The following is a 22,429-nucleotide window of genomic DNA, read 5'->3' on the forward strand; positions in this document are numbered from 1 at the left end:
CTACAAGTAACTAGCTTTAAAAGATATTTTCTTAACCCTGCTTTCATTTTGAGATCCTGTCTCTCAACCAAATTAATTCATACAAGAAGGGGATTGGGTGGGAGGGAGAGGGGTGGGTAAAGGTGAGACCTTTTTTTATGTAAAGTAATTTTCTTTTTAAACCTTTCCCCCGCCCCCCCCCCCAGGTTCTGGACTTTGTGAATGAGATGCACATGTCCTACAACCTACCTCACTGTCGCCACCAGAGGGAACCCGTCACTGGTTGTAACGTGTACGTCAATCGCAAAGATGATTACATCTGTGACAGATTTGAACCGATAACACCGGAGGTGATTATTATTATAAAATTATTATTTTCAAGTCGTTCAAATCATCGGAGCAGTTTGCCATTTGGTTGCTATTATGCAGCAAATTAGCATAACAACCATGGATCTGATTGCAACAGCAAACTTTGCATTTTCTGGCTTCTGAAGTTAATTGCTTAGCAACATTTTCTGAAAATATTCTTAACGTTTTCTGGCAAAAACCACATCCTCATAGCACTTTTGTATCATGACGATATGGACTTTTCAAAGTTTTCTTTTTATATATTTTGTAAATGGATCTGGCAACAACAGAGTTGATGATGTCATCAGGGATCTTCAGCTGAAAATATCTATGTATTTCTTTATAATTTGGCATATCAGTTATCCACAGAGGGAAAGAATACTTCTACAGCGAGATACACTTTGATGGAATTCATGTATCAGGTTACAAATGAACAAGAAGATTAAAATAATCTAAGTAAAGCTTTTGAAGAGCATTTGCCCAGATGCTGTCACAGAACTGTGATCCAGCTTCCTGAAGTAGTTGAAGGTTTAGTCAGTCAAGATATGTTACACTCAATCAAACAGATCTCGAGTTGTGAAACAGTCTTGTAGCGATCAGATAGCCATTATGCATTCTCAAAGTTTCACAACAATCGAGGACAAAAAAATTAGCAAAACAATAACATTGTTTACATTAATTTTAATCATATGCAAGACAGAATGAACATAAAAAGTCCCTCGATTATTTGAAGTTAATAAAGAAAGAACTTAAGCTAACATAATGTAATTGGATTACTGCATTGCACACATATTCAAACTATTTAGAGCAATCATGTAATGCTTGAACCAATTTTGATATATGTACAAAAATCTCTTCTTTTTTTTGGTAATTCCTGCATGTTTTTGTATCAAAGTAATCTATATCTTGCCTCCCCTCTTGTCTGTTTACCATCCTCATTGCTTTATATTCATGAAGGTTGCTCATCCTACCCCTCCCCACCCCCCATCTGCCTGTAATTCTATTACTGTTAAGTACCTCTCACTACTCTCCTACGGAACATAGATGTGCGTGAGAATCAACAACGTGGAAACTCTGTCGTCGAGTAAGATATGGCTCTTCCAAGATTGTCCTCAAACTCACCCGTTTCTGAGTAGTTCCTTGAGAAGGGGAGAAGATGAGGATGGAGAAGGTGTGCAAACTCTCAAACTAGAGGACTTGCACTCAGCACAGATAAACATCTTAGCGTATAAGGTAAGATCCTTAAAATACGTTATGGAAATGAGTCATTCGATACAAAGTGAAGGGGGAAACGAAATACCGTTCTGATAACGTGGGATTTTGGAAGAGATTGTCGTTAAGGATTTATTAATTTTGTGAGTTTATCCCTTACCTTGAAACGTAACGTGTACAAAATGAATACGAGTCTTGAACAGTTTTCCTTTTCTGTTTGCTGTAGAGCTATGATTACCGTTTTTTCTGTGCCAAACCTGCAGCTGTGAGCATTTGTTGGCTACTGCTGGTATAAGTTCTAATTATTACAGAATTTCAGTGAGAGTTTTACACAATGGCAGGACTCGTTATGGGAGAATATGCATAATGATGGTTCAAAATAGTTGTTATCTTTTTGGCCTTCAGTAAAAAATCTCCTTCTCAAAAACGAACAAATTTAGTTTGATTATCCACATGTTTTTTTTTTATTCTAATAGACCATAGAGGATGTTCAGGGTAAGATGAAGGTTTGACGTGCTTAAAAACACTTTGTGACTTGTGATTCTTAGAAACGGTTTTTGGAACATTTTAACCGTACTAGGTATCTTTCCTCATTGTAAACAAGATCAAAACATTCCACAGCATGATTCTTAGGGAGTTTTGATAACCTTGACCAAACCTCAGTGATCAAACTGAAACAGTTGTTGGAATAGGGTGTTATCGTGGTTGGGGTCATGATGGCTGCTTGGAAAAAGTCTGACTTCAATTCAGATGCTTGCGAGCCATGGAGGTTTTGAAGGAGGGCACCAGATGGACAATTTGTCTTCCAATGTTGTGATTTTGCTATTGACATTTAAAGTATGAATTAAGTCATTTATCTTGTCATTCTTGAATATATTTTGTGAGTAGTCTGTGTTTTCTGGTATTTGCTCTGTTTTAGTGTTTACACGGGTATCCGGGTAATAAAAACAATGCCACAAGAGAACAAAACAAAACAATAATTTGTAATTTGATTAAACATAAAAAAGATGTCCCCATGTTTTTGTGTTCGGCATTTGTTCTTCTAGGACTGATATGGAGTGTATGCAGTATGTTACCTTGTAGCCAATCTGCAGCTCATCAGTGTTTTAATCTAATTGTAAAATTGCCTTTTAGTCTGCGTAACAGGTTCAAAGTTTAAACGTGCTACTGATACTTCATACAATATTTTGCGCTGGAGTTGTTTAGTGTACACTGCTTTATGTTATTGCTGTCTACTTGCCTCTGTAGTTAAAACCAGGACTGATGGCATTAAAGGCATTGAAGACTCGCCGAGAATCGCCCCACACAGCATGTCGCGCTCTGAAAAAGTTAACTTTCCGTTGCTTGCGAGTGAAGTTTTCTTCTTGTCGCTACAAAATGCAGACAGTAATGAAATGTGATACCTTGTTATCTTTTATCTAGACCTGAGATGTCCATCGCTGATATGTACACTGTGTTGTGGATATTGACCGTAGCTGTATGTATGGACTGTACACTAGTGTCTAATTATCGACGGTAGCAAGCTGTGTATGGATTTTCTGGGATCGATGGTGGTGTCTAACACTTCTGTTACACCTCATTCATAACTAGGTCAGATTACCCGCATGAGACGTTTCTTTGTGCGCGAGTCTTCACACCCTTTAAGTTGGTCATAAAATTAATTCATTGTTGAGTGTTAAGAACAAGGACCCATTATTTACATAGTCTAGTCCAAAGGGTATGTTCAGGGCCATACAACGGTTACATGGGATCCAACAACAACAAATTCTTTCTTCCACATGACTTACTTTTTTTTTAAAAACACACACAGCAGATTGTAAGGAGTAGTCACATGACAGCATATCAGCCAATCAGAGCCAAGAAACAAACAGATTGAAAGGGGTTGTAGAAGTTTACTTAAAAAGTTTTACTCTCATCTGGTTTTCTTTGTCAACTCTGTACACAAAGTTTTTTATGTTCTTTTAAATGAATTAGTCCCCCACCCCTCCTTCCCCTTTTCAATACTTCACTGATAAACAGGCTGCCTTCCTCCCAACCCCCCCCCCCCGCATATAGTTTTCAATTGTTGCTCTCCTTAAGTAAGTTGAAGTGTCAATTTTACCGTGTATCTAATGACATCAGGCACATGCCTCAGTGCATGAATATCTCTATTTGGTCTGTTGATGTCTTGATTGCCCATACGGTTCCTCTTGGCGGATGCATTCACAGCTCGAGCAGTGACACTTTTATTACATTACCACCCCTGATTATGATCTTAAGGTATATTCTAGCAATGGTAACGTCTGGTTCAGTGAACTCGCTGCGAGCAAATATTATGAGCTGCACTAGAGGATTGAGATTCAAGATATGCCTTAGAAGCAATGACATATCAGTGTCTACTTATTGAATTTAAACTATCTAGTTGCTCTTAGATTAAGAGGCAGGAGGATGGGCTAAAGAAGTACAAAAAAAATAGGTAGAATGGGTAAGAAAGCTGTAAGACATCTGGTATAATCCAATATGCTGACTTTTTGCCCGTCTTGGCTTTGGATTATTTTCCATGAAATTCAAAGTAATTTCTTGAATCTAAATAACCAGCAAGACAATTGAAATAATTTTTAAAAGGCTAAAGCAGACAATAAATTATTTCTTGTTTCAAGAGTCATTTGATAAAATACCACAGGCATTGTTTAGGTTTGTCATTGTTAAAGTTATCCCATTGATTTCTCCCTTTCCCTCTCTCCTCACCCTCCCTCCCCCCCCCCCCCATGATAACACTATTTGTCTTGCTCAGGTTATGTCACCATGGATACTAATCAGGGAATAATGTAGTGTTCAAAATCTTTGTAGTAGTTTTGAATGTTCCGAACCCTTGCCTGATATGAATTGCTACGGTTACTGTGTACAAAGCTGCTATACAACATTACACTTGTATAGCAGTGTTCTCATATTGCAAAGGGTTTCGTGATGCGATTCCTGATAAATAAATCCCGGCCTTAGGAATACAAATATTATAACACAATCATGAAATCTGTGGAAACGGATGTACTCCAAAACAAAATGTCACTTCAAGGTGTGTCATACAGGTGTTGCAAATCTGTGGCCATTTTAACATATTTGGCAAGTTTTCGGTTCTGATTTTTGTACATTTTGATACTTTTGGAATCTCAAAGCCCACAACATTCCCATTCATTAGCTTAATTAATCAAGTTTCATTTAAAATAAGGTACAATTGTGTGTAAACAAGGCAAAAAAGCTTAGATTTTTTTTTTTTCATATGAATAATATTATAAAGTATGTATAGACTACCAAACCAAATGGGGGGGGGGGGGAGAATGTGATCAGAAGTATGAATCAGTTCCTTCTGAAATAAAAGTTTATGTGCATAAAAAACAAGAATGGTGTCTTATTTTGATTAATTACATTCATCTGTCTTGAATAATAGTCATCAACTTTGATAAAAATATCATAAATTGGCTATTAATGGCAAGCGACTCCAAATCCCATAAGTGCCACAAAAAAAAATGAGTAATTCATGTAGGAGTACAGAAAAAGTTCATAAATCAATTTTTTTAAATTTCTTGGCAAGTGAAAACCTGATTTTTAAAGAAAGTAGTTATATAAGACATTACCCATGGACAATAAAATTATTTGCATTTCTGTTCCCTATTGTATATGTTAATGTTATCAGGACTGAATGAACTTGGTTTATTAAAACATACATTTTCATAAAGTATTTTAAATATGTATATTATATATAGATTTTGAGAAGAAGAAAAGATAATAAAAGTATTATCATTTTATGACTGCTTGAACATGACTCACATGGCAATAATCTTATTTATTTTGGTTTCCTTCCTGTAAGCAAAGGAATTTATGCAGTCAGATTGGGGTGGGTGCACAAGAGTATGCAAAAGCGTGTGTGTGTGAGTGCGTCTGTGACACATGCTCTGGTCCGCAATATTTTGGGAGAGGCAAATTTTAAAATTGCAATAACTCTACAACCTTAATCAGATGATATCCAAACTTGGAATACAGTTATTGGTTAATAGCTGGTACATGTGGGCATAAATATTATGATATTGGGTGACGACATACCTGTACAACACTAAAAGCAAGGAACCAAAGTGCCCATTGAGCTCTTGTACAGTATATTCACTTAATATTTATTAAAAAAAAAAAAATCTTTACATTTACAGGTGAATCTGGTCCAGTGTAAAACAATGAAGGTGCTACTGTTGTTTAATACTGGCAACATTCATAACACCATGAGGCCATACCTCACCTGTTTACACAACCATCTAATGGTGCTGTCCACTTGGCTATACCCACAAAGTTACCATCTCTTTTGTTCGACCCTGTGGGAGATGATCATGCAAGTAAGTATTAAAAAAAAACTTCATCACAAACAACATTAGAAAGCTCACACTTTTGAAAAAGGGATATTTCAGGGCTTGGCTTTTTGCAATTTATTTATTTCTATTTAGCTCTAGAAGGAGCTAAATAGAAGCAAAGTTGCGGGGAAGATGTAATGGCGTTGTATCAAATGTCAATTGTCTACTGTATAGAAAGCAAGGATGTGGGGGGAGTCAGGGGGTTTGGTGAGGTGGGTGTCGTCTTTAAAAATCACTCTACGAATCATGTTCAATGAGTATAGATACATTAACATCGTCTACATTCGACTGTCACATTACACTATGTTAATGTACTGTCAAGTAATCTTGGCTACTTCCATTCAAAATTTAGTTTTATCTCTCAATTTGCTTCTGAAATAATATGAGAGATACCAATGGTTCTGCTTGCAATTAATCTTGAAATGCACACCCCTAAATTTCTAAAAATGACCATCAAAATGTAAAGTCTTCTTTAATGAATGAGACATTCCACTTCCTCCATAAAAGTGATAGTAAATTGTTAGCATCTGGGAGATGATTATTTTCACTTTCTCCAGGGGTTGTTTCCTCTGTCTGAACTTTATTTATCTGGCTGCAAAACCTTCATTAATATGGCTCCATTCTCATCATTTGACTATTAACATGCCATTGTAGTTTAAAAATTCATCTCAAAGTGATAAAACAAGTTTCAAAAGTCAGGAAGATGTAACCAACAGTTCATAGCAATATTAATTCATTTATTTCCAGAACAATACTTTTCTCTTTGGAAGACATAGCATGGATACAGCAACTTTAAATGTCAGAGAGGATAACAATCTTTACGATTAATGCAAAGATCTGACAATATGGAATTTATGGGAGTGTTTTCTTTCACCACGGCACAGTGTCTGCAAAATCGAGCGGCAGGCTCTATTATAACATGCCCTACGCTAACATGCATTACTCACTCCTGCTTCAGTTCTTCCTGTGCTAGGTGGGAGGAGAGCATGGGGAGGTGGGGGAGAGAAGGGGAGGTGGGGTAGAAAAGGGGGAGGTGAGGGAGAGAAAGGGGGAGCTGGAGAGAGAAGGGGAGGTGAGGGGGGTGGGAGAGAGTATCACTTTCCATTTCAATTCCTTATGAACACCCTCATAGCTGAGATATCTTTGTTTGAACAACAATTGTTTACAATATGTTCTTTTAATATAAATAATAAGGATTGTATATTTCAGGAAAAGATCTGCACTGGCATATAGACTTTATTGTTTTCTTTAGGCATTGACATAAAAGAAAGTTTAACGTTTGAAATATCTTAACATTCTAGTGTTGTCATATGTACTACAAGGTGTTTTCATTTCCCTATCTTCATCCAATTTCTAGGTTTAACTTAAATTTTCTCTCATGGATTAAATCATTCCTTTTGCATTAAATATAGGACATCTCGGATACAGTGAAGATAATTCCACAACTTGCCAAAAAAAGTGAGCAGTTTGCTGGGAGACTTATCCAGTTTGTTGCTGTGAGTAGCATTTTCTTTTCTCATTTGTACTTTGCTTTCTCACACCGAATGATATGTTACAATCCGAGTTGATGGGGGGGGGGGGGGAGAAAACTGACTTTTTTTCAATTTTGTCCCTCATTGAACTTAGATGTTTTATTTTTACCCTACCCCACGTACACAAGTCTATTTTTACTCAACAAACACTAAGATCCTATGATTCACTCGTAGAGTTTTAGTTTTAGTTTTTCTGGTGTTAGCATAAGGCCACATTCACTTCCGCAAATTATTTGAATAAAACATAATATTTTCTGGTGTTTTCATCTGGGGTACACTAATCACTTGCAAAATGAAGATTCTGTTTCTCATCAAAAGAGCTTCAGCTGCTGTTTATCTGATATTTCAGAATAAAATTTTACTTTAGTAGGCATGGCATGGATCTCTGTGGGTGGAAATATGAGTTCAATTTTTTTTTTAAGTATACAGAGAGACATTTTAGCAATATTTTCTATTTACTTCCATTTATGGCTTTCAAAAATTTATAATAGCTGGTCACTTAGACTGTCTAGACACAAATCTCTAGAGAATCTGCAAAAAAGTTATCATTCATCTAAAAGAAACTCAAAATAACTTCATGCTGCTTTGGTTGATGTATAGGGTATCAAGAAGAGTAGGCGGGGGAGGAGTGGGTGGACAGATGGGGGAGGTGTGGGAATCATTGATGAGGGATGCTATGACAAATGAATTTTGAAGCTTGGTGTTTGTGCTTTCGATTTGTCCTAAAACATAAGACATTTGAGGTGTTTATTTTATAGTAGAAACTGTGTTTGCTAAAACAAACATATGCTCCAGATCCTGTGTAAGGAGCAGCTGTGAAATGTCAGTTGTTGTAATAGAAAAATATCTGTAAATCTTCACTGTACAATGGTATTATACAGCTAACAGTAGTGACAGGCCAGGCATTCTGAACTATATCCAAATGATTCCCTATAACACAGATATAGGTCATCATGTGTATAACTAGGGTCTTTTGTCTGCCAGCTTCAAGGCAATAGTTACATTGGGTCTTTGCCAACCACCCCCCTCCCCTGCCACCAAAATTGGAATTTGGAATAGCTATGAAACTTGCAGACAGTTTACATTTTGTGCATTTCATTATTATAACAGTCACCATCTATTTCCATGTAGCACCATATGTTGTTCATTTCTTAAAATGTTAGTTCAGTAGGCTAAGAATACCTGCAAGGATTTCTTTCATTCCATCTTGAAAAAAAGAAAATCAGCTGACATTTTATTTCTTATGAAGAGACTTACAGTCACAATAGTTATCTTTGTTGAAACATAACTGCTAACTCAGCACCTGAGAAGTCTTGTATTTTACTAGAAAAATTTAAACCAAGAAATATCTGTCAAAAATAAATTTTAGAGAACATGATGTCCATTTTGCAATCTGCAGGATAAAACAGAGCCAGCTGTTGGTGGTAGATATAGATAACAACACTGTTAGATTAATTAAAAGTTGAATAAATATTAGTTAGTGTAAGCATGTATCTTCATTCATCATGTAGCAATAGGAAAAATGTACAAGAAAGGCAAGCTGATAAACAGCTAGAACTTGAGAAAAATGTTATCATAAATTACTGATATTGAAAAAGTGTGATAAAAATCAAAAGTGAAATCCAAGGGACACTTACATGTTTGCTTGTCAATCAGAGAGCATCTCTTTGAATTTTGGTAGCATTTACTGTTCAAGTATCTTTTTTCAAGATATGTAAATTATGTGATGAGGTCTTTTGAAGCATTTGTCAAAATTTGTCAAGACAGGGTGATTTTTAGGGAAGAGTAATGAAAGGCCTCTCCTTCTATCACATTTCAGTAATGTTACCATTTCTCTAATCATTCAATAAAGTCTGAATATTTGTAGAAGGAGATGTGTTTACTACTTTACTTTACTTACATGAATCATCCTTTCTCTCTCAGTATTTATTTTGTCATTTCTTTTCCTGTGTGGTGCTCCATGAGAGAAGCCTTTTGAAAACTGGTGGAGGTCAAAGGTCATTTGAGGTTGACATATGTCAAATCTGAAAACCTTGTAAAAACGATAACTATGAAAGGACATATTGGGTGTTTCACACACCTACAAAATCCACTTTTTTTTTCATCTTTTCTCAATAGTTAGTAAAGTTGAACATTGAGAATGTTATATTCATAATTCATTCATTTGAACAATGACAATTTACTGATCGAAAAAATCATTTAATACTTGAATATTAATTTCAGAGGATAATTTTTTTTTCAAAAATTTTAGTGCAACTATATATTTTGGCCATTTTATTATCTCCAAGAAAGTAACATTCTTTATTTTTATCACAGAATCTCAGGAAACATGAATGTTTTTATTGTGGATATACATTTTTTTTACATGCCATCAATTTTTATCCTATATAGTGATCAATATTTGTGCCCAAGTTTAACATTCTAAAAGTTGCTAAAAAAATTCTCACATTCTGAGAAAAAAATGTAACCCCCCAAATTATTTCCCAGAAATCAAGGACAAATAAATACGATTAAAATTCAATATATGAAAATTATTTGCAGGTAGATGTGAAATGCTGGGTTGAAATTTTCATCATAAATTAAGCGATTAAATTTCAATATGGGGAAATATTTGCAGGTTGATATGAAGTGCTGGGTTGAAATTTTCATCATACATTACCAAGACATTTTCATTCAATGAACACCTTATTACTAAAATTTTATTTTCAATTTCTTTTGAAAATCAGTCATGCATTATTAAACTTTCCATCTTATTCTTGTATCTTGGCAGAAATTACTGAAGGAATTTACTCAGGAACCGTACGGAAGACTAAGCTCCGAAAAATGTTTGATTCTTGGGGTAAATATTCCACATTTACTTTGCTCTTTCAAGATGGAAGTTAAACTTTTCAAGCTAATTGACCTACATTGAAAAGAGATCTTATGATTGAATAGTATTGCAAGAATTATTATGCAAAACCTGCTTTAATGAATACTAACAAACAAAAGAAAAGGATGACATGAGAACCCACATTTGATCGTTTTTCTCTTATTAAACAACAAAATAGAACCGAAGAAACCAATGAGAGACCTAAAGCCTCATTGAAGTAACTTCACATATTAATATCGAATATCATAAATAAGAAGAGTAATTTCACCATAAAAAAGTATAGTCTTTTAGTTTTGGATTCCTTGCCGAGGGTAGAAGGAATCTATGCGATGGTGATAGCGTGTGTGTGTATGTGACACTTGCTCGTAAACGCTCTAACTTTGGAATGATAACTGGGGTACATTTCATATTTGGTACGTAGGTTCCCCTTAGGTAGAACTGGTTTGTGATTGAGGTCAGCATGGGTCAAAGTCTAAAATCATTGTTCACACAATGTCTCAAGAAGTAGAAGCATTTAATAGGAAGTTCAAAATTTTTGTGTAGCTTTATGATCTGTATCGTTTTTCATGAATGTCAAAAGTCATTTGTGGGATAAAAGTTTGAAAATCTTGTACACATGATATCTCATGGAAGGTTGCCTGTGCAGTATTTGGCATTTGGCATTATTTCAGTGAACCCTTTTGTTTGTGGTGGAGGTCAATGGTCATTTGGGGTCAGCAGAGGGCAAAATGTGATATATCAAAGGTGCTAAATCTCCAAAACCAGAACATGAAAGGAGCTCATATATAAATGAATATTGTGTATTGTATAGTTGTACACAATTTGATGTAGGTCAGAGTTCATTTAAGGTCACAGTTGTCAAAACTTTAACACTATGTAAATATGATGTTTCCGACTAGAAAGCTGCAGCAGCTGGTATATATGGCTATGGCTTCTCTATGAGTACAAGAACCTGATTGTTTTTGGTGGAGGGTACATGTCATTTTGGGTTCAGCAGAGGTTACACTCTGGAAATTTTAAACTTGACATGATAGGATACTGTAGGCAGTTTCATCAAATGTCATATTTGGCATATGACTTTCCTATAATGAGTAAATGAGCCTATTAATTCTTTGTGAAGTTCAAAGCGCATTTGAGGTCAGTAAGGGGGGAAGTGTTAAAGCCTTAAAAGCACTATAGCTGGATAACTTTGTTTTTAAGTTGAGAATTCTAAATTGCTTCAAGTCAATGGTTGTTTAAAGCCAGCAGCATTCAACCCCAGAAAACCTTTCTTCTTGGTTAGGGGTGTGGTCAGTAATAAGTTTGGTTTCAGCATGACATATCGTGCAAGGACATGGTGTACAGGAAAACACATAATTGGTCACAGCTTAATTAATATTGTTGTTATGAAATTTAGAATGATTTGTATATTTAAGAACCTCAATAGTAATTCCTGAAAGTTACCACCATGTAAGGGTAATATTTCATTGCCCTCATTATCTTTACATGGTCCATGCTCTCACAATACTTATTTGGTACAGGTTTAAGATGCTGTTTAAGATGTCGTTTGTATCCAAGCTTAATCAGAAATTACTGCACAATATGTTAAACTGCTCTGAATTCTCAATATTAAAGGCCTCAGGGATTAAATCTGACACAAAACTCTTGAATTTAACTTATATACAGTTGCCCCTAATTGAAGTGTTATAAAAACAAGTACATTTAGTGACAGATATTGTCCAAATATTAGCCCAAACATGATGCTGATGGAAGGTCATTTGAAACCTTGTAAGAGTGCAAACTCAATTCTATGATGAATGGCTTTTCTGTGTCACTAACTGTCATAGGATTTGATCTTCCCTCACATAAGTGGCTGAGAGGGTTTTCCACAACCACTAATGATTGTTATATGTCACCAACATTCAGAAGGGTAGCAACTTTGCAATGATCAAGTTATCTAGCATGTTGTTCTGATACTTTGACTTCAGGACACATTTTCTTCAGTTGCTCCATCAATCAGGTGATTCCATGCACAATTTAAACTTATAAGGCAAAGGAATTACTAAGCCTGCTGGCTCTCTGGTTTATCCAAAAATAGTCTTTCGTCACACCTACCTGAAAAGGACGTTTACAAGATCCTCTTCATGTTTTATTCTATATATTATGCAGCAGGAAGAAAAATCATCCTAGGTAAAGGGTCTACTTATTTGTTGTGGCATTATAATGAAGATGTGCATTTACAAATTGAGTATCAGATTGCTCAAGAAGCACACAGAATACCACTGTCAAGGAGTTGAGATACTTGTAGACTTAATGAAACTGAATTGGTGTCTTTTTACAGCAATGTTCTGCTGTATTTTAGAAGTGCATGTCAAGAGGGAAACCTAGAAAAAGAAAAAAAGGGGGTAACATAAATGCCAGACTTGTCGTGTTTCATTTTCAGATTTTATCAAGTATGAAAAGTTTTACCGACTTGTTTTGGTTTCGTCATAAAACCAAACAGAACTTATATCGTTCAGTGCGCTTTTCAACTGTAACATGTACAAAATGTGCATTAGTTATGTATTTTTTGTAGGAGAAACTTTAGTAGTTGACTCCATTTAATGTTAATAGGGATCTCTTGTTTCATCAAGAAAGAAATCAGGTTTGAAGCAGCTCACCTGCAGATGTTTCTAGAATTTATAGTGAAGCAAGATATAGAGGATATTCTTGCAGAAACTCCATCTGAGATGCAGTTGGAAAAGTTCTTGTGTCCGTTTTTCTTTTCCTTTTCTTGACAGGGCATGTGAGTTATAGAAAAGTTTGTGGATAGATATCATGATATCACTATAAAAGTATGGATGTTGGCCGGAATCTCAGTACTGCTTTTAATTTATTACCAGATGTTCACTCAAAGGAGTTCTATTTAATATCGTCCAAGAATCGAAGCATCCAATTACGTTGGTTGCAATTCATTTTACAACAGGACCTGAAACCAAATTTCGATCAAAACGCAGTTCGTTAGTTTTGACAGTCAGTTTTCCCGTTTGAATAATTCCAAAAATGAAAAAAAAAAAAAAATCTTTAGACATTTTCTGATTTGCTTCTGCATGAAACGAGGCGTGCGGAAGATGATTTGTTAGCAATGCAACTGTTTCATTTTAATTGCTAATTGTTATTCTCACCTTGAAAAACTTGTGGAGGGTGTATTCGTTTGATAAATTAGAACGACATTTGGTGGGTAAGTTGGTAAATTTGTCAGAAAATGGTGATTAAATGCAAAAAATACCTATTTTGGCATATTATCCGCATTGTAATTTGGAAGCAAACCATCAGGTCAGTTCTTAACACTTTCACGTTTTCTCTACAGCAACCTATACTGAAAGTTCTCGAGTTGTACACACTGCCAACTTCAACTATTATCGCAACTTACCAGAAAATACTTGCTCAGGTAAGTAGGTGTTTGTAATTAAATTTCCTTGATTTTGTTTCAGTAAGCAAACACCACAACCTACCATAAGTAAACTTTAATGAAAAATTTGATGGAGATGATGATAGTAAAATGATGAACTTTCAACATGTCATGTATGTTACAGATGTCTTATGAAAATTTCTGATTTTAGTTTAACTAATGGTGATGCCACCATCAGATGGCAATGTTTAGATATATGTAAAGGAGCTGACTGATGGTGCAATGTTCCCCCAGCAAAAACACAGTCATTATGCCCACCGTGCCCCTCTCCCCCTCCTTTTGGAGGCTGTGGAAGCTAGTGGGCCACAATGAGATGATGCTGTAAGGCTAATGACAACTCTGATATTTTACTTGTCTGTAGTCTTGAATTTTGGTCTCCAGATTAAGGAGGTTTACTCGTTTAAAACTTGGCTTTGGACAATCCTTTAAATGAGTTAAACCGTTGTATTCCTTCAGAATTGGTCGAGTGGATACCTTCATTCTTCGTGTGGATTCCTCTCCCAAGCACTTCTTGATTTCTTGTCTTTGAATCTACATCAGAAGAGGAAGTGTTTCACCGTCTCTCACCTGTCAACGACTCTACAAAAGTACAAAGAGGAACAGCGTGATGAAGACAAACCAAGTAAGCTTGGAACATTAAGGGAGAGGGAACTGGGAAGGATAGAGAAAAAAAGAGGTGCAGGGGTAGGGGGGGGGGGGGTTATGTCAGAATCTGAGGTGATGTCATTCATGGAAATAATAGTCAAGTAGATAAATGAGGTCATATCTAAGATGCAAGCAAAACACTAATATTTTTTACTAGATCTTTCAGGGCGATGTGCATACAATGTCCTTGTAAAATGACATCATATCTGGCATTCAGTGGTTTCAATAACCAAACCATACAGTAGCAAGGGTTGCTAGGTACAACTTGAATAAGCATTTAGTTAGCCATTCTGTTGATTACAAGTTCAATTGTAATGATTGTTATTGTTATGTGTTTTTTTGTTGTATATCTTTTCTATTCCTTTCCTGGTTATCATATCAGTCAATTAAAATTTCAAACATTAAGTAAAAGTAACCAGTCATATCTTTCCTTATGAGTAGCATAATAAGTGACAAAACTTCATGATTACATTACAAGCTAGTTTACATCGGCTGTTGCTTAGTACATTTTATACCAGAACTCTGTCATGAACAGTTTCTGTAAAACTGGGAAATCTTGTTTAATAGTGTTTCATAAGATTGCATGTGAAAAATGAACATTTAACAGAATGATGGTACTTGTATCTTTTGTAGATCAGTCTGTTAACACCTCGAAGGAGGAATGGACGTTGGGCGTGGTCAACGAAATGATGGAGAGACGACTTCTCCATCCAGTGACGGGAGGTCCGCAAGGGAGCACTAGCGGCACCGGTGAGGGAAATTCAATTTTACACTCTCAGTTTATTACAGGGATTTATTTAATCCTGAAACATGTGAGGTGTATCGTCATATCATGTCGTATCACCAAATTGATTTTTATTATAGAGTTTTATGTATTTTGTAGGTAGCAAGAGAGGTGAATAGTTTGATGAGAACATATCAGCTGTCTTTTTCTTGTTGTAATGTGCAGCTGATTTATCACAGAAGAAATTAATATTCTTCAAATAAATTGCATATTCGGGAGCCAGGACCTAACTATTTCATTGCCTGCTAGACCGACCACTTGAAGGATAAAAGGGAGAGGAATAGGTTTGGTATGAAAGCTGGCAGGATTATTATTCTAGGCCATCTTCAAATTTAGATTTCTGTTTCCTGGAATAGCAGGGGTCTAATTTCAAGCCCAAATTATTTTGTTTTAGACAGCCACCTATTGAGAGGGGATAAAATATGAAGATTTGGTTTAAGTAAAGGCAGTGTGAAAGGCTTTAATCTTTTGCGTAAATGTCACATTGTCTGCCAGCGGGCAATGCCTTCAAGGTAATTTCAAACATTATGGAAGTATGTCAGTGTTTCTTATGTAAAATTATTAGTTTTTCTTATCAAAAAAATATAATGAGAATAATCTGAACCATCATACTTGAATGTGTCATGTTATACTCAGCAACATGTGATAACTAAAATTGGCTTCAAAGAAAGATGTTCCTGTCAGCTGTAACCAAACATTCACTTTGGAGCATGGATTCTTCATTTTAGTGTAAAGGGGATGCTGAATAATAATTATTTAAATGTACTGCTCATCTGCACAAACAGGAATCTTTTCGGTACAACAGGATCTCGCCAGACTTACAGATTTTATATTTTGAAAGTATTTATTTGAGTAGTTTTCTTCATGTCAGAAGATTTAAAATGGAAGTCAGATTCATATCTTCTTTTAAACTTTTCACTGGTCGTTCAAGTAGTTGTTTAATTCATTTATTCCTTGCCAAAGGCAGAAGGAAGCTATTTGATGGCGATGTGTGTGTGTGTATGTGTGACACCTGTTGTAAATATTTTAACTCAAAAAGAACATCTTGGTTTTTTAATTCCAACATGGTATTTGGATCCCCCTTGATAAGTGAAAGAAGCCTATTGCAACTGGTGGAGATCAAAGGTCATTTGAGGTTGACATATGTCAAATCTGAAAACTTTTTAAAAACAATTACTATGAAAGGACATATTGGGTATACTGTATGCTAGGTATGTAGATCCTGCTTGGTGAGTACAAGAACCCTTTTGAAATTGGTAGAGGGTCAAAGATCATCTGAGGTCAACAGAGGTCAAAGCCTGAAAAGGTTGTAAACACGATAATTCTAAAAGTAAGTGTTGCATTAACTTCATACTTGGTATGTAGAACCACCATGGTCAGCACAGAAATCTTATTTAAATAAACAAAATAAAAACATGATAACCCAAAAAGTGAAGCTTGGATGAATTTCATACTTGGTAGGTCTGCATTCGTGCAAGAACATTACTGATGACTTGGAGTCAGTAATAGTCAACTTTTGAAAATGTTGTTTGGAAGTGTAAAGGCCCGGTCACACTACAGCGATATTTTATTGGAATACTATCCGATTTTCCCCGGGGAATCGAAACTGCCAGTTTTTCGTTCGGGTCTTCCAGCCACAGTGATAAAGGACCTGATTTGCTATCTGTTGAGCCATTCCGATGTGGAATAGCCCTCTCCTAACTTTTGATATTGACTCCGTTTCATTTTATCGGAAAGCTATCCGATTTCTCTTACGATTTTTATCGTTTTTCGATGTGACGTCACTTCAGAATGTAGTCCGTTCCAGAACCCCTCAGATTTGGAGTAGGTATTCGAATATTCCACTGAGTTCATTACATTCACTTCCACAAACCTCACTCTTCGGCCTAAAATCGGAAAAATCGGACCGTATTCCGATAAAATATCGCTGTAGTGTGACCGGGCCTTTACTGTAGAATATTCTCATGCAAAATGTGTCAAGGAATCACTAATCCAACTGGCTTTCTGGTTTTCTAATGTTGATGGATAGAGCTAGTAACATACCTATAGAACATACCAGACTTCTGTGTATGTATTGACAGGTGACAAGATGATCTTTTTTTATTAAAGGTAACCGTTCCACACCATCAGAACTGTATTCAGAGGAGAGTGAACAGTACATCTTCCCAGAGGTGACAGTTCATACACTGTCAGAGGCTCCTTCAGATATTGTAGACTCCTACGAGGTTGGAAGTAGCCCACCTAGCCCCCCTCAAGTGATCCCAGATGTCAGGACCCTGTTAAGCCAGCTACCAGGTACAGCAATTGAAAACGAGCTGGAAACTCAGAATGCAACAAAGAACACAGAGGAGGAGGAGGAGGAGGAGGGGCTTGAGGAAGATGTAAAGAAAAAAATTTCTCATGTGGAGGAGGAGAGAAGTCTTAACAAAGAACAAGGAGTAAACCAAAATAAGACTTGTTTGAATAATGCAGGGTCAGGTAATTTAGAAAGATACAGAGATGGAAGAAACGATATGGATAAAAGTGCAGACAAGGAAAGTGCAGATTGTACAGTTGGTGCTGTGGAGAATCGTGGAGAAGATGGTTATATTCCACCAGGATTGGGTAGTGATGAAGTAAGAGGAGGATATGTCAAAGATGAGGACGAGGAGGAGGTGGGATTGGACAGACAGCAAGACCAGAAATTGATGACTCCGACAAGACGATACTTTGATGATAACCAGCCAGCGGTGAGACCAAAAGAAAGAATAGCTGCAAACTTCAGTCAAGAAGAAGGGATGGCATCTGCATCTCAGGAGGAGAAAGAGACGGAGGAGAAGAAGAGAGAACAGAAGGGAGATGAGGGCAGAAGCTCAAAGAGAAAACAAATCCAAACTCTTGGAAGCAAGGAAAAGGAACCAGATGATATTAACCAAATGGTTGAAACTGTCTGTGAGGGTCAATCCACTCCTTCAGAAGATGAGGAGGAGGGGTCAGTGAAAGACATATTTGCCGAGTTGGAAGAAAAGTCTGACTTTTATCGTCTTTCACTCCCGTTGCAAATGCAGACGGATGGGTTACAGCTGAATGGTCTTGGGGAAGGCATGTCGAATACAGACATTCTACTCACGATATTAAAGAGTCGCATGAGGTATGACAGAGGCGCCAGAGAATTCATGCGTTGTCTGGGTAACGTTCACCATAGGAGACTATGGTTCTGCTGTTAAGAACTAACTGCATCACTAGCAGGTCAGTACTGTTGACTTTTCTTTCATTCATTGACTATGAATGGTTTACATTTTTAATTGCAACTTGGTCATTGAAGCATTGTCAAGTTCTTAGAATTTCAAGAGTAAACTATAAGAGCCCCATAGGGGATTAGTGAAATAATTTAAAATGCAATTAATTTTCTGATTAATATAAAATGTTAGTACTTAGGCATTGACATAACCAATATGTATTCATAAATATACCTGAAATCCATTTTTCTATTTTTTATATTTCTGTCTCATGCAAGGGTAACGTATAGCCATCGTGAATACGATTGCATTGATATAGGCTCAAAATCAAATTATTCTCCTAACTAGGGATGTGTATCATTTCTTACAGGAGGATTTCAATTTAGGGGTTTAGAGAGGTGGACAAATTTGCTGGAAGGACATTGAAAGTTTACAGAAAATGTATAAACCACAAATTTTTGCATTATATTGTAGAAACAATTGCCCATTCTTCTTTTGCACACATTCCTTGAAAAATGTAGAATTGCAAGATCATCTCATGCTCCCACTCCCCCAACCCTCCCACCAACAACCAACCTGCAAACCACTTTGACGCTTTTACCAAAACGATTTTATAATCACTGTAGATCTGAAATCCAGTTAGCATATCAACAGTAATTGACCCAACATCTCTTTGTTATATTATATAGTATTAAAGTTATTGGATGTCCAGTAGCAGTGGACATTGTAACTACATTTGCAAACAAATAGAGGTAAATGTAACCAGATAACATTTAATAACTTCCCTTTCCACTACATCCTTAGGAACATCTAAATCAGGTTTGCATAATAAAGAGAACTTCCGAATGAGGCTAGATTAGCATATGGTTGATATTTGCCTTTGTGTTATGATGTTTGTTAAAAGTCAGTTTGATGTAAAAACCTGGCACGATTTTCTTCCAATCACTAATTGGAAATCATTTTTGTAGTTATTTACGTCTGAAACATCAAAGTGTTACATGATGACTTGATCATTTTAAACCACTCCAAAAACTGGTGCCAGATTAGAGGAATTTAAAAGTGGTTTATTTAATGATTATCATCTAAAAAATATATATTTATATGAAAATGTTAAATGTCATGTTGGGAGGAAGATACTAGATAAGGAATAGTAATTTACATGGAAGCCTTCATTAAATCTTCCAAGAGCAGTTCAAGAAACAATTGTAATGATGGTTTAATTTTAAAACAGAAACAGCTTGTGCTTTAGAATGTTATTAGTGGCATCATTTAGATAATATGCAGGAATTTAGCAACTAAAAAGGTTATTACATTTCACAAGATTTATGTCAAAGATAATATAATATTGTCAGCCATTTTGAATTCATCAAGTTTTCCATCTAGACACCACCGAACGAATTAATATACAACTCTCTCAGCTTTGTGTATTTCCGTATTTTTTGGGGGGTGCATTGCTGCTTGTAAGAATTATGACACCAAGACAGAAAATGGCTGAAAGTAGACAACTCTGAAAGAAATAACTCAAAGGAAGATATATAAATTGACCTGTATGTATTTTTGAAAGCATTGTTTTTCTATCCTAAACATCTCATTATTTTTTATTTTAAATGCTAAAAGCTGAAACAAGTTAACAAATAAGGGCAATAGATTAATATTCAAATTATTTTTCAAAAGTCAGCTGGAAAGTCACTATATTTGTACTGCTCATATGCCAATTTTCTAGTTTATTAATAATTTGCTACATGACCTACCAATTTTTGTGTTTTTCTCTTCTTAAATTTTGCATTCATAAACATTTTGAAATACACTTGTTACCATCAATCGTAAGCATATCCAGGAAAAGTTTTTCATCTATAAATTAAAATTTCATTTCTTGAAGTGAAAATTTCCTATATTTTATTAACATGTAATGATAATAAGAAAATTGAAAATATTACCAGAAGCTATTGAAAATTGGAGTGATTGAGACCATAATATACTCCAACCTTTAAATGAGCTGAAATGTGACCTTTGGAGAAGTGCAAATCTAAATTTATTCATTAAATGAGACAGCTTTTATACCCTTCCCCTCCCGGTTCTGTAATATCCGTGTTCATTGTCTGTGATTACTTCTGATACTGTAGCTCATTATCTTTATTGTTTCTTTCTTATTTAAATGATGCACCTGGGTTAAAGAAGAAGAGATTGTTTAACTAGGAGCAAAGCCAAAACAATATTCTGTTAATAGTTCTGTCTCTATCTTACTTATAAGTAAAGATTTCACTTAAGAGGGATTATCTTTCATGCACTTATAAATTGCTTTTTGTTTTACTAGTAAATTGCAGAGAAAGCGTATATTATATAAATATATATATATATTGTGAAATAGCCAATAATGGGGTTTTTTTGTTGTGTTTTTTTGATGTTGTGTTTTTCTTGCCTGTGTTTGAGTGTTAAATATCTTCCTTTTTACATCTTGCAATTAGTCTGGTTAGCTTCGGGGTGTGCTTTAATGGTAGATTTCGCCCATTATTGTTGAGTTACCAGCATCCCATCCATCTCTTTCGATTAATACCGTTAATGTTCTATTTGTTTTAACTTTAGATCGCTTAATTGCTATTCCAATTATGTCTAAGAGGACAGGTACCTCCAGAGTAAGTACTTATCGTCCGTGTTTATTTATTTTTTTTATTATTATTATTATTTTTTACAGAATCTCTCCCATCAATATTTCGGATACCTTGAATAATACAATTTTCTACATGGTAAAACATTGATCATTGTAATGTGGTATCTTGTAGAACATTGTGCCAAAAGCTAAAAACGACCTTTTCCTTCTCTGCTTAGTGTTCAATTAGTGTCGTTGAACCGGTTGGTTTTCTATTGAGAAGAGAGGAGTTCGCTTATGGATGTTTGGGTTATTAGAGTAAACCTATTCTGTGAAATTCACTTTTAAAAATAAAAGTGTAAACAACAAGACCATCTGGAGGATAGCTAAGTGCTGGCGGTTATACCCCCAAAAGGGCAAACTAGAAGATGATAATCCTAATAAATTCAGTTTTTAGCTGTATATGGTTCTTTCATCAGTTCATTTCTTCCACGATATGCGTTTGTGGTAAGGTAAAGCAATGCTTGCATGAAGCACAGTTCATGAATGTCGGAGTATAAACGTTAAGGGGGTTAAGAGAGCGTGTTGTGGATGTGTTGGGAAGGGGTGGAGGGAAGGGGGCAGTAGCGGTAAGTGGCAGGAAGATCTTCTGAAAGAGTCTATATATTGGAATGTGAAGTTTTGGCAAGAAAGCAAGACATTCTGCTGGCAAATATGGGACAAAAGGAGAGAGGTAGGCGGGAGGGGTTATATAAGGTTAAACTTATATGTAGCTGATAATGGTTGTAAGAAGCATAACATATATTGAAAGACAAAGCTATACATATGTCTGTTTCGATCATTAGCTTCGGAAAGTAGTGAATACTCTTTCTTACAGTTTAGCTAACCTTAACTATTTGGGGGGAGGGGGGGGCAAGTGATTTAGGCAAGTGATTGGATTGTCCTACCGACAGGATATAGCAATGTTCATGTTCTCGGTTACTGCATATCACAACTGAGAAAGTTGCCTGCATTTCGCATATCAGTTTCTGATCTAGACGTACTGATCATTTCTTCTCATATGTTGGTTTTTCGTTCTTTACAAGGAAAGCATTGTATTATGCAAGATCAATTTCTTATACCTTTTGTGTCATTCATCAAAGGTGCCATTATGATGCGGGCAGCATCCTGCCAGATAAATCTTGTAATTGTGATGAAGGAATATTAAACAACAGCTAATAATAGTTCACGTAAGCCAGCGGGTGTTCAACTCTTTCTCTCAGCATATCAAGGTTAAAAAAAGAAAAATCCGGAATAATGTTTGCATTCGTGTTTTACTTGTCGTTAAGCTACATGAACGCTAATGGTGTCAACAACTGTAGACTACTGCGGTGGATATACTTCCTGATCTGGACATTAATATATCTTTGATTTAATGCCAGAGTTGAAATATTCCACTCTCAATATATATAT

General features: G+C 35.7%; 1 protein-coding gene across 3 annotated transcripts in view; it reads left to right on the forward strand.

Annotated features, from left to right (window-relative positions):
- LOC139967883 (uncharacterized) overlaps positions 1-22,210 on the forward strand; it is a 60,591-nt gene extending 38,381 nt beyond the window's left edge. For all 3 annotated transcript variants that reach the window (XM_071972068.1, XM_071972069.1, XM_071972070.1), the window contains exons 20-28: positions 186-329; positions 1,372-1,560; positions 5,718-5,897; positions 7,325-7,408; positions 10,215-10,283; positions 13,642-13,722; positions 14,200-14,365; positions 15,022-15,138; positions 17,282-22,210. In XM_071972068.1, the coding sequence (XP_071828169.1) occupies positions 186-329; positions 1,372-1,560; positions 5,718-5,897; positions 7,325-7,408; positions 10,215-10,283; positions 13,642-13,722; positions 14,200-14,365; positions 15,022-15,138; positions 17,282-18,378 (2,127 nt within the window). In that variant the 3' untranslated portion in view covers positions 18,379-22,210. The remainder of the gene's footprint in view (positions 1-185; positions 330-1,371; positions 1,561-5,717; positions 5,898-7,324; positions 7,409-10,214; positions 10,284-13,641; positions 13,723-14,199; positions 14,366-15,021; positions 15,139-17,281) is intronic.
- Positions 22,211-22,429: the final 219 nt, after the last annotated feature.

This window comes from Apostichopus japonicus, chromosome 5 (genome assembly GCF_037975245.1).
Source record: "Apostichopus japonicus isolate 1M-3 chromosome 5, ASM3797524v1, whole genome shotgun sequence".
In the NCBI taxonomy this organism is placed as follows: Eukaryota; Metazoa; Echinodermata; class Holothuroidea; order Aspidochirotida; family Stichopodidae; genus Apostichopus; species Apostichopus japonicus.